Below are 13,882 nucleotides of genomic sequence, written 5' to 3' on the forward strand. Positions count from 1 at the left end.
TCAAATGGTCAGGCCAAATTTACAAACAATACCATCATTCAAAACTTAAAAAAGATGTTGGAAAGTGCTAAGGGAAAGTGTTGAGAAATATTTTCCGAAGTGCTATGGGCATACCGAACAACTCCAAAATCAAGCACAAGAGAACTACCTTTCTCTCTAGTATATAGTTCCGAGGATTTGATACCGGTGGAGGTTGGAGAACCAAGCACAAGATTCCGACACACCACCGAGAGCTCAAACAACAAGGCCATGACTACGGCCGTCGAACTATTGGATGAAAAGGGAGAAGCTTCACTGGTCCGAATGGCCGCCCAAAAACAAAGGATCGAAAGGTACTATAACAGGAGAAAGAATCTCCAACATTTTGGAGTCGGGGACTTGGTCCTGAGAAAAGTCACCCTAAACACTCAAAACCTCAATGAAGGAAATCTAGGCCAAAATTGGGAGGGACCATACCGTGTCCTCGGAGTAATCAACAAAGGGTCCTACAAGCTCAGTATCATGGAAGGCGAACAACTTCCAAGCAATTGGAACATATCAAGGCTCAAATTCTACTACTGCTAAGGTGTCTGATGAAAGGCGCTGAAACATCCCCCGGCTCAGAGACCTTGGGTTTTAAAGCTAACGTTGCACTCTTTTCCTTCGATCGGGTTTTATCCCAATAAGGGTTTTACCGATAAGGTTTTTAACAAGGAAACCTCTATATGCTACCTAAGGGGAACTCAACAAGTATCCAAGGCTTCTCTTGTGTCAACCTCAAATACTGGGGGGCATCCCCCTGGGAAGCCACCTCCTCGGAGGAGTCAAGATGTGCCAAAAAAGGGTCTCGATAGAAAAATGATGTATCGGGCCAAACGGTCGAATGAACCGTGTCCGCATAGTATAACCGAGTCCTTGACAACGAAAACATGTATACGTGTGCCAAGTAATCAAAGAATATTTTCTCCTCCATCGAAAAAATTTTGCGCTTCAAAGAAGTCTGCTATTTTCTGCAAGAAATGGCTCCAGAGCCGGAATGTCCCCAAACACTCGTGGACTGACATCAAAAGATCGAAGCCATATGGCCTCCGGGTTGGAAATTTCGAGCTCATAAGCCCTCATTGAGGCAACACCAAGTTTACGAAGAACGGCTCCAAAGCCAAAAAATTATCGACGTCTCGGGGTTTGTCGTCGACTGTCTTCCCTTTGAGCAATCGGTAACTTATCTGTAAGAGCTCAAGCAAGGAATGAACCATACTTGTACCAAGTAACTTATCTGTAAGACCTTAAGCAAGGCATGTACGATACTTGTACTAAGTAACTTATCTGTAAGGCCTCAAGCAAGGCATGAACCATACTTGTACCAAGTAACTCATCCATAAGACCTCAAGTAAGGCATGTTAAAATTTGTAAGACCTTACAAAAGGCATAATCCCGATCTTAAAGTTAAGGCTATATATCCGAACTTATAAGACCTCTAAAAAGTCATACCCTCAATATAGACGCCGAAACTACTTCACTCGGGGACTGAAAGGCTACTGCCAAATACTATAACTACGATCATAAGGCTGTACCAACCAAACTCATGTAACTCGGGGACGCCCAACTATCGCTACAAAATCACCGGCCTTCAATTACTTCGAAAAAACTTTGAAAACAACCGATTAATCAGGCTACCCTCAGCATAAGCAAAAGGGCTTCGATCATGTCAGCTGCAAATGACAGGCTTCGAAACAATTCAACCATCGAGCGAAACCTCCCAAGGCGGTCATTCATTGCTACATAACGACTCATAATCAAGTTTCTTATCGGGCCATCGAAGATCCGGGCGAACACAAAAACTTCAAAAAGTCTTTAGCCAGGGAAAAATAAAGCCTATATAAGAGGTCATACCGATCCGACGCATAAGAGCCACTAACCCCGGCTTACATTAGAGGTCGTACCGACCAGACGCATAAGAGCCACTGATGCCAGCTTACATTAGAGGTCGTACCGACCCGACGCGTAAGAGCTTAAGAGTCAGCTTAAATTTTGAAAAATTAAGGGTCAATAAGCTCGAGTCGAAATCCTACTCGAAGATTGAGCCCGAAACAGTTAACTAAAAGCCTAAGGGAAAATGCGTAAGAGCCACTGTCGCCAACCTATACTAAGAGGTTGTACTGACCCAATGCGTAAGAGCCACTGATGCCAGCTTAAATTAAAAGGTCGCACCAACCCAACACATAAGAGCCATTGTCGCCAGCCTAAAAAAGCCTCAGGACCGATTAGAAGTCACGCCAACCCAACAGCCAACCCAAAAAAATCTCACGATCGGTTTCAAAACTTAAGGGCCAGTAACCCGAGTCGAGAACCCGACTCGGGGACTAGGCCCCAAACGATCGACCTTCGATTATCATGAATTGCTCAGCAATGGCGAAAAGTCAATGGTCTAACCCGAGGTCCAAAATCTCGGACCAATTGTCAAAAAACATCGCGGATTATTCTTAAAAGGCAAAGGAAAAAGATAAGTGATGAAAAACGAAAGGCCTTCTATGTATATTGCTCACAAGGGTACATTTACAAGGCCTATAAAGCCCTTACAAGGGAGAGATCAAATAAAACCCTAATCTACCATCGAGTCTATGCCTTCGATGGCTCCCTTAGAGGTTGTGCCCCGACAGTTCCGTCCATGGCCCTAGGGTCTTCAACAGCCTCTTTCCCTGCAGAGATTCCCCTTTCATTCTCATCATCTCTTGAGCCACTGCTCTACACACCTTCAGAAGCAAGCAGGGCAACAACTTTTTTCTCTAGGGTCTTCACCCTCTCAAGCTCGGCAGACAGATTAATGCCCCCGCGTGCATATCCTCGAGAGTCCGCCTCCGAGATTCTAATCGAGCATGTTTTATGGCTCAAGTCAATTTTCCATAGATAAGTCCGAGCACACATTCGTCACCTCGCGTACATGAACTACAATCAACATAGAAGACTTAAATCCTAAGGAAAGGTCCCCCACACAAGGTTAGAAAAGATACTTACCTCAAAGATGACAGATCGATATTCAAAAATGCACTTCTCGGGTGAAAAGACCTCCGGACAGCTCAAATCTAACAAAATTAACTTCAAAGCATAAATAAAACACATAAGAAACTATTCCGGATCATAAAGTCTCAATTTTTAACAAAATCCAAAAATCGGTCCAAAGGTCGATCCCCCGGCTCGCACCTCGGAACCTGACAAATTTTATAAAAACTGAATACCCATTCCAATACGAGTTCAACCATACTAAAATTATTAAATTCTGATACCATTTGGTCCCTCAAATCATGATTTTTCATTTTAGAAATTTTCGTTCAAAACCAACATTTTCCTCAAACACAAATTAAATGATGAAAATGAAGATAAAATCATGAAATATGTTAGATTTTAGGTGAAGAACACTTACCCAATCGTTTTTCTTGAAAAACCCTCAAAGAATCGTTCAAAACCGATCTCCACAAGTCAAGATATGATGAAAATTGTGTAACCCTCGATTTGGAAATATATTCTGGCTGCCAAGGTATTTGTGCATCGCGAACGTGGAAGAACAATCGCGTTTGCGGAGAAGAAAACTGAAGCTGCCAAGAAAAGCCCATCGCAAACGCGAGATAAGGGACGCGAACGCGGAGAGTAAGTAACATAAGCTTTCGCGAACGCAGGGAGAGTGACGCGAATGCGAAGAAGAGATAACCACCAGCCCCTGGCTCCTAATTCTACTACGTAAACGCGATGTAGTGGTTGCGAATGCGAAGAAGGATAAAGGCAAACTTTCGCGAAAGCGAGAGATTAAACGCGAACGCAAAGAAAAACAAATTCCTCCTCCAAGATTACTCTTCGCGAACGCGGAGAAGCAGATGCAAACACAAAGGAGAAAACGAGCTGATAGATATCAGCAATCCAAAAAAGGCGAAAATGACCTGTAGCCTACCTGGAACATACCTGAGGCCCTCGGGACCCCGTCTAAACACCCAAATAAGTTATATAAACTAACACAAACTCGCTCGAGGTCTCAAATCACATCAAACAACGCCGAAATGGCGAATCACACCATGAATCGAGCTTAGGAACTTTCAAATCTTCCAACTTCCAAAACTCGCGCCGAAACCTATCAAATCAACCCGGAATGACGCCAAATTTTGCAAACAAGTCCAAAATGACATAACGGAGCTGCTCCAACTCTCGGAATCGCATTCCGGCCCGATATCACAAAAGTCAACTTTGAGTCAAACTTCTCCATTTTCCAAACTTCAACTTTTCCAACTTTCGCCGAAATGCCTCAATTTACCCTACGAACTTCCAAGTCCGAATTCGGACGCGCGCCTAAGTTCAAAATCATCATATGAAGCTGTTGAGATCACCCAAAATCCATTCCGGGGCCGTTTACATAAAAGTCAAATTCTAGTCAAATTCTCACGGCTTAAACTTCCAAAACTAGATTCCTTCTTCCAATTTGACTCTGAATCATCCGTTAACTAAATTCAACCATGCAAGATCTGTTTCTTGCATTACTATTGCCCTTTAATAATCACATCGCCAAAATATTTTGGTGTACAATAGGTATGTGATCAATGACCATTCATACCATAATAATGATATTATTTTCCTATTTTCCCTCAAACCTCATTCTAGAGGTGAGTGTGGTATATTCACTACCACGAGCACGTTCATATTCTTCCAAGAATTAATATATATTCATAAATCACTTGTTGTCACATTCACATCATGAATTGACGATAGTCATCTATATGTGCTTTTGAAACCTCATGTCAAATCGATGACAAACATTACTTTCACAAAGTGAATGATTATTTTTGAGAATCCTTATTATTCTCATTACTATAATGATGACGATTATAATTTCGTCCATTGCCACATCCACATCCATTGATATCTTCACGGTAATAATTTTGTCTTCTTTCAGACTTATTACGTACTGCTATCATATTCTCTTAAGGGAATGAGAATGAAGCAAATTCAATAGGACGAATTTCTATTTCTTTGCCCACAATCATACATGAATTTTATCATGGTAAGGCATAAATTTTTTACCACTTCACGTGGTTATAATTTCTTACAAACTCTATTAGATTTATAATCACAACTTATTGTCTTTGCTTGTATTTAAAATCAAATTATAGAATGTCAAGAATTTAAAAGAGAAAAAATAAAGTGAAATACTTACCTTAAATCCAAAATTTAATCCTGAAGGAAGTTCATGAAACAATTTACAATCATTATGCTCAATCCCAAAGCTTCTACTCAATTGGTTAGAGTCTCGTGCTAATAACGTATTATAAAACAATAAAAAAAGAAGAAGAGTATTACAGAGAAAAGTAGGGAGAGAGAACTCTTATTGATTTGAGATGATTACATTGGAATATGACCCCTCTATTTATAGCGATAGAGTGACTTAGTCATCAAGTAAAATCCCAAAAATCTCTCTAAAATATAGATATTCACGTTAAATACAATTCTTTTTATAACATTCTTTATAGTATATGTGTCTAAGTATAATTTCGGATAAACAATACTTCTGCATTCAATGGCCAATACTGGTTAAAAATAATACAAAGCGAATATCAATTTGGGATAAGAAGAGATATCCTTGTAAAAATATTATCACAGTCAGATATCTATTGTAACATATTTTTAAAGTTTTGTTCAATCAAATATATATGTAGTACTATCATTTATCCAATTAAGTTGCGCTAACTAATTATAGCACTAGCATGCACCTTTATGCTATCATCAGACTAGGTTTATGCCATTTTGTCAATATTTTGATATAAATGTTACTTTTATTTCAAAGGTAAACTAATTAAAGACTTAGCAATTTCAAAGTTAAAAGTGCAAACCAAATATTTCAAAATGAATTTTGCGATGATTGATTCTCCCCTCCCTTGTTTACCTCGAAAATCTGAGTAACAATTAAATTTGATTAGTGGTTTTAAATATATGTGATTTAGTTCAATACCAATTAATAATCAAGAAATATGAAGTAGAAATGAAAGATAGAAGTGAATCAAACCAATAATACTTGACAGTGGTGACCTCGAGACGGTGACCTCGAGGTGGCTTAGGGCAGTAAGAACAGTTAAGTAATCAAATAAAGTAAGAACGATGGAGCTAAAAGACAATGTTGATGAACAGTAAAAATGTAGAGAGTATATTCTTTGCTCAGTGATGATAATTTGTTTTACAAATGATTAGGGTCCCTTTTATATAATAGGGGAGCCCTAAATAAGGAATATTTCCATTTATAGTAAGGAATATTCTTGGTACAACTGTCTAACCGCCTAGTACGGAATAGTACCATCATATTCTGAGATTTTGCGCCATGACTTTGGGGACGTGGCAGGAATCTAATTCGTTCTGGTACAAATCCACAATTGTACTATTTCGGGGTCGAACACACTCGACCTCGGTATGCATCGTGCTTCGCCTTCGAACTCGGGTTTGGTCCCTCGAACCCGAACTTGATCTTACCCGGATTCGGACTCAGGATGGCCTCTAAGGCATAGAAATCAGAGGCATTGTATCTCGACCGTATACAGATAGTCCCCGCGTTTCTTAGAGTAAGATGATAAGAAACGATTTGAACCCCGATTTTCTCGAACCTTTTATGATGACGTCATTTCCCTGATTCAGGCGTTCGAAGTGACCGAAACATCCCGTCGGTCCACTTCCCCAAAAATATTGAATGCACGCCAGTATTGGTCGGCCACTAGTATCGTCGAACCATCGTTGCTCTTCTATAAATATGAGGCGATTCCTCTAAGTAAAGAACTTTACTCTTTCTTTACTTCTTTCCCATCATCTCTTTCTCTAATCACCTGTTTCCACCGCCTCTTTAAGCGCCGAAAAATGTCAAGATTTTGCAACAAACACCACATCCCTGTGCAACTCGTATTCTTTACCATACAACCATGGTCAAAACTTCCAAAACTGTCCGTAAAAAGGATAAAGCATCATCTTTTTCTGCCTCCCGGCCGGCCAAACCGATGGTGCAGCCAACACTTGAGGAAATCACCCCCGGTCCTTGCATTATTAAGAAGGACTTTAGCATTAAGAATCCTCCCGACGTCCCAGGCCGATGCGAGCACGCATCTCGATATATTAGCTTGATAACAAAGAAGCTTATCAAGGATGTGAAGAGGGACTGTGGCTAGGGAGATGAGGTCGAGGTTCAGATCCTGAGCCCCGATGAAAGCATTACCACCCACGTGGAGGGGTATTTAAGTGTCTATATTTACCCCTTCACAATGGGTTCCCTCGATCCGGTGGTGATCGACTTCTGCAAAACATATGAAGTCACCCTCGGTCAGATTCACCCCTCTTTTTGGCATATCGTGATCATGCTGCGGTATTTTTCTGAAAAGGCTGAGGGATTGGAATTTACCCTTAGCCACCTGATTCGATTGTATCAGCCCAGTTATTTAGTGGGCTTATCAAGTTGCAGCGCCGAACAATGAAGGACTTTTTTGCCAGCACTGACGAAACCAAAGATCAGGGTTAGATGAGCCGGTTTGTTAGAGTAAGAACTTCAGATATCATCCCCGTGGATAAGATGCCGTTCCCGGAGAAGAGGAACTTTAATCGTTAGTGGAGTTAGTATTCCAGTATCTATTCATATTCTGTTTTCACATTTTATAACGCCTTTACCCTTCTTTTCACAGCCAATGCCTGGGTTCCCAAGCGGTGCCCGACCTCGAGGATTGGGTCCGGAAGTTAGCCTCCACCTCTTCCTATGATGAGCGTAAGTGGCGCGAATTAGCGAAGGGCCAGTGGGAGTCCAAGAACCATGGTAAGTGTTTTTCCCAAGTTTTAAACACCTTCCGTATATTATTGTCGTCAACTTACTAATGTTCACTTACGCAGGCCTTGGTGATGCATCCAAGATGAGGCTGGCTCCACTCGAGGAAAATACCAAGCCTTCAAATCCAAAGTCCGAGAAGGACAACAAAAGAAAAAGGGTTTCGAAGCCCAAAGACTCTCAAGACAAGAAAGCTCTCGCTCGAATGTTGTGGAAGAGAATTGCTAAAACGGGCGCAGATCCGGCCCATGATTCCCCGGATGATGAAGAGTCGGTGCTGGTGACTTGGACCAGGAAGCCAATCGAGGCCGCCAAGCCTTCCAAACCAGAAACCTCATTTCGTGGGTGAGGATGCCCCGAAGGAAGGAACAGGCTAGGCCCATGTGTCGCCGGAGGTTGAGATTGTCCCTCCGTCTTCAACAACTATTCCGGAGGGGGTAAATGCTAAGACCCCAATGGTAATGAGAATGCCCCGAGTGAAGAGCTCGGGGCAGCGACAACAAGTCACTCCCTTTCATTGCTAACTTATTCCGATGGGGAAATCGAAGAAACCAAAGCTTTGTGTAGGCCCGATTAGAACAAGGTCATCGAGGACGATCCCTTTTAGGGTTGCTATGCTGGGATTATGGATGCCAACAACCTTAATGATGCATCCACCATTTTTGAAGAGGCTGAACATCTCCTTTCCCGAGTAAGTACTTACCTTCATTATTGTAATTTATTCTTTCTTTCTTTTATTTTGACTGATATGTCTCCATTTAACTTATAGGACATTGTAAAGTTTAGAGCTAAGCTGAGCCAATGTGAGGTTGAGCTCAAGAAAGTTTCAGGCGAAGAGACAGCCCTGAGGCTCCTCTATATCCAGAAGGAAGAGGAGCTTAAGGATCTCCGAACCGCATTGGCCAAAGCTCAAAAAAGCGAGTCCGACCAAGATGAGCAGGTAACTATGATTTTAATAGAGTACAACCTTTTTGGACCTACTTTGGAGGCTAAAACTTCGATAGCTCAACTGCAGCAAAAGCTAGATATGATTGGGCAGTTCCAGGGTGAGGTAGATCAAGTTCGAGCTGATTGTCATCGATGGAAGAAGAACATGGATCAACTTGCTGCCAATAAGGGAGCTGTTACAGCCCAACTGACCTCGACTGAAGCTTAGCTCTGAGGCATTGAAGCGAAGGGTTTGGCTCAGGCCAGGAAAATTGAGGAGTTAGAGGTTGAGCTAGCTAGAGCCCAGGCCGAAGTTGTACAGGCTAAGGCTGAAGCGGAGAAGAGGAAGGTTGCAACTAATAAATCCATTGCCATATACTTGAGGGAAGTCGCGGATATTCAAGCTGAGTTGAGGGATGCCTCCAAACGGGAAAAATGGAGTAATGAATTGGCCAAGTGCCCGGCCAGGAGGGAGATTCTCGAGGAAATCCATGCCCGAGGGGTTTAACCTTGCCGAGGAGATAGCCGAAGCAAAGGCACGGGAAACCGATACTAGGTTTCTTATCTCCTCCGATGATGAGGATGTAGTGAATGGCTCTAGGGACGAGAAAGGTGAAGAATATGTTCCTGAGGGAGAGGAGACTCCCAAAGATAGAGCCGCTGAAGATGCAGTTTTTGAAGATGACACTCCCGGGGGTGTGACCCCAAAAATAGATTAGGCTTTATTTTTTGTGCAAGGGCCCCTTGTGGGCATTGTAAATATGTTTTGTAAATTTCTCTTATGAATATAAAGTATCTTTTTGCTCCATTCTCGATTTGTGTTGGATTTTATTTTGTCCCCGTTTGTGGAAAATTTCGATTATTCAAATACTCAGCTCAAGTATCGATTCAGACTCGTAATAAACCCTTAGGTTTTTATTTCTCAAGATAATACCCCTTAAGGTTTTAGATGGTCCTCGAGCTAAGCTTAAAATCAATTTGATGCGAGCTCGGAACAATGGGGCTTTTGGCTCCGAGTTGAGTGAGAATGAAGTCTCGGACTCTTATAAGCTTTTGGCTCTTAAGCTCTTTAAAGTTGGCCCTTAGGCTCTTATATATCGACCCTTAGGCTCTTTCAAAATTGGCCCTTAGGCTCTTTAAATTGGGTCGTTTTGGCCTCTAAAATAGCTATATAACGTTTCCCTCATTTTGGCTAAAAGACTTGGTGAAATTTTTGTTATGGCTTAGCCTGTATTTTTGTACCCGTTGGGTTTTTCGAAGGTTCAACGTATCGGAATCTTATTAGTCATTTGTTTGTGTAGAAATAATAGAATACCTATTGAGGTTTTTCCGAAGGTTTGGTGTTATCAAAGCCTTTGGATTATTTGAGGGCTGAATTTATCGAAGCCTTAGATTTTTCGGAGGGTTGAATTTATCAAAGCCCTTTATATTTTGCTTTTGCCGGGGGTAGCCTGACTTAACCGGTGTTTCAATGTTTGAAGGCCTTTAATTTATAGCGGAAGTCGGACGTCTCCGACTCGCATTGTTTTGGCCATATCCTCTATATGACCATAGTCTTTAGTATGGCCATAGCCTTCGGGTTTGTCACTTGGACTTGTTTCCCGATAACGTTCCGAACTTGCTCAAAAAATTTAGTCCCCGAGTATATTAGCCTTGGCTTTGTTTCGAGGGGTGCCTCTTTAAGGTCTTATAAGCCCGAGTTTTTGATGACTCGGATGTACTGACTGTCGATGACAGTCCCCAAGTATTCGGGGTTTTTTTTAATGTTTTGGCTCTTGAGCCGTTTCTCGTAGAATTATGAGTGTAGAGCTCGTACAATAGTAGACTACTTTGAGACACAAAATATTTTTGATATTCACAGAATGCTTCTTCTAATAATTGATACATGTGTACATGCTTTGCCATCGGGGCTCGGCTATTCTATATGGACACGGTTTATTTGACCGTTTGGTCTATTTTAAAGTTTTCCTATCGAGGCCCTCTTAGGTGTGAAGTATTTTCCTTGAAAATATAATCTTTGAGGGTGATACCCCCGAGTATTCGAGGTTGATTGAAAAGAAGCCTCGGATACAGTTGAGTTCTCCTTAGGTAACACATATTCTTTGCCTCGTTAAAAACCTTGCCGGTAAAACCCATTTGGGACAAAATCCGATCTAAGGGAAAAAAAAGTGCAACACATGCTTTAAAACCTAAGGCCTTCGTGTAAAAAAGGGTGTCTTCGAGATCATGTGACTTTGATAGCTTCGATTGAAAACCTATAATAGGTTAGTTTTAAACCTAAACAGACAAAAAGGATAAAGTCATACCTTAGCAGTAGTATCGTTTAAGTAATGATATGTTCCAGTTGTTTGGTACTTGTTCACCTTCCATTGTGCTGAGTTTCTAAGATCCTTTACCGACAACTCCGAGGACTTGGTACGGTCCTTCCCAATTAGGGCCTAGTTTCCCTTCATTGGGGCCTCGAGTATTAAGGGTGACCTTTCGTAAAACTAAGTCCCCAACTCCAAAGTGTCGAAGGTTGGTCCTTCTATTGTAGTATCTTTTGATCCTTTGCATTTGCGCGGTCATCCAAACGAGCGCTGCTTCTCGCTTTTTATCTAATAACTCGAGGATAACATTCATGGCCTCGTGATTTGACTTCTTTGATGCATGTCAAAACCTGGCACTGGGTTCTCTAACCTTGACGGGGATGAGGGCCTCAGAACCGTATACTAGCAAAAACGGGGTGGCCCCCATGCTAGATTTTGATGTCGTCCTATATGCCCAAAGGACCTCGGGTAAAACTTCTCTCCATTTTCCCTTTGCATCATCTAAAATCCTTTTTATTTTATGTGCTTCGAGGAACTCCGTTACCTTGCTACTGATGAATTGCTTTTGGTTTTCACACACAATCTCGGCGAGTATCCCGAATCGACACAATTGATATGGTCCCAGATAAAGTCGATGACTTCTTTTTCTCGGACCTTCTCGACGGCCTATGCTTCCACCCACTTAGAAAAATAATCAGTCATAAATAAAATGAATTTAGCTTTACCTGGGGCTGTTTGTAGAGGGACGATTATATCCATTCCCCATTTCATGAAAGCCGCGGGGATAAGTCTGAATGGAGTTGTTCTCCGGGCTGATGAATCACCGGTGCAAATCGTTGACACTTATCACATTTTTTGACAAATTCCTTAGTATTTTTTTCCATGTTATCCCAGTAGTATCCTGCTTAAATAATTTTATGGATTAAAGATTCGGCACCGGAATGGTTCCCACAAGTGCTTTCGTGGATTTCTCGTAGAACATAATCGGTGTCCCTTGGCCCCAAGCACACCGCCAAAGGCCCATCGAATGTTCTTCGGTACAATGTGACATCTTTATCTAATGCGAACCTAACAGCCTTGGCTCGTAGGGCCCTCGATTCTTTGTGATCCGATGGAAGTTTTCCATTTTTCAAATAGTCGATATACTTATTTCTCCAGTCCCACGTTGAACTCGTTGAATTTATCTCGGCATGACCCTTTTCAACTATAGACTTTGATAGTTGAGCGACAGTCCCTGGGACGATGTCGTCTTCTTTGACCGAAGATCCCAGATTAGCAAGTGCATCGGCCTCGCTATTTTGTTCTCGAGGTACGTGATCCAGAGTCCACTCCTTGAAGCCGTGCAAAGTTACCTGTAGCTTATCTAGGTAACACTACATTCTATCCTCTCGAACCTCGAAACTCTTGTTTACCTGATTTACCAACAATAGAGAATCACACTTGGATTTTATGACTTCTGCTCCCAAGTTTTTGGCTAGCTCGAGACCTGTAATCATTGCCTCATACTCGGCCTTGTTGTTAGTTAATCTAGGAGTTTTGATAGATTGCCTTATGGTATCAACCATGGGTGGCTTTAAAACAATGTCGAGCCCGAACCCCTTCACATTCGAGGCGCCGTCTGTGAAAAGGTCCATACCCCTGCCACTGTACCCGAGCTTAGTAGGAGTTCTTTCTCCCCTTCGGGCACGAGGGTTGGCGTAAAATTGTCCACCAAGTCAGCTAGGATTTGAGACTTGATGGTTGTTCGGGGTTGATATTCGATGTCATACCCACTAAGTTTGACGGCCCATTTGGCCAATCGACTCGATAGCTATGTCTTATGCAAAACATTTCGAAGGGGGTAGGTGGTTAGTACACATATAGGGTGCCGTTGAAAATATGGTTTTAACTTTCGAGATGCGCTTATCAATGCAAGTGCTAATTTTTCTAAGTGAGGGTACCTAGTTTCAGCATCTCCTAGAGTTCGACTTATGTAATTAACCGGAAAATGCATACGTTGCTCTTCTCGAACTAGCACCCCACTTACCACTATCTCGGACACTTCCAAGTACAAATAAAGCTTTTCATCTACCTTCGGGGTGTGAAGCAATGATGGACTTGACAGATATCGCTTCAATTATTCTAAGGCTTGTTGACATTTCGGGGTCCGTGCAAAATACTTTTTCTTTTTGAGTAAGGAAAAGAACCGGTGACTCTGATCTGATGACATCAAGATGAATCGACCCATAGCGGCTATTCGACCTGTTAACCTTTGCATGGCCTTCACACTATCAACTACGGTGATGTCCTCGATGGCCTTGATCTTATCGGGGTTAATTTCAATGCCCCTATTCGACACCATGAAGACGAGGAACTTTCCCGAGCCGACTCCGAAAGCACATTTTTCCGGGTTGATCTTTATGTTGTATTTTCTCAAAATTTTGAACGTTTCCTGCAAATGATTCAAATGGTCCTCTGCGTGCTTGGACTTAACCAAGATATCATCAATGTAAGCTTCCATATTTTTTTACCTATTTATCCTTCAAACATTTTGTTAACTAGGAGTTTTTTTTTGGCACTCCACTAGGCAAGTGCCTAGGGCTAGTTTTATATATAAATGGAAAGTCAAAAATCAAATACAGTAGACGATGAAAGAAATAAACGTTATTGATTACATAGATCATATTAACAATATTGAGCAATGAACTCAACATTGATATTACATTATGTAATCTAATAAGAAAAAATAAATGAGATATAAAAAATAGCCATGATATGTTTTCCCACATAAATGCTTTAGAAAGTGTCACTTTGCCGCATCTTTGGTCTCCTTCCCAATGGTGTATTAATTGTGAGTGTA

General features: G+C 41.7%; 1 protein-coding gene across 1 annotated transcript in view; it reads left to right on the forward strand.

Annotated features, from left to right (window-relative positions):
• LOC142162099 (uncharacterized) overlaps nucleotides 1-8,963 on the forward strand; it is a 64,436-nt gene extending 55,473 nt beyond the window's left edge. Inside the window, exons 12-13 of the mRNA XM_075218409.1 lie at nucleotides 7,873-8,087; nucleotides 8,577-8,963. Coding sequence (XP_075074510.1) covers nucleotides 7,873-8,087; nucleotides 8,577-8,963 — 602 coding nt within the window. The remainder of the gene's footprint in view (nucleotides 1-7,872; nucleotides 8,088-8,576) is intronic.
• The last annotated feature ends 4,919 nt before the right edge of the window (nucleotides 8,964-13,882 follow it).

This window comes from Nicotiana tabacum, chromosome 7 (genome assembly GCF_000715075.1).
Source record: "Nicotiana tabacum cultivar K326 chromosome 7, ASM71507v2, whole genome shotgun sequence".
NCBI lineage: Eukaryota > Viridiplantae > Streptophyta > Magnoliopsida > Solanales > Solanaceae > Nicotiana > Nicotiana tabacum.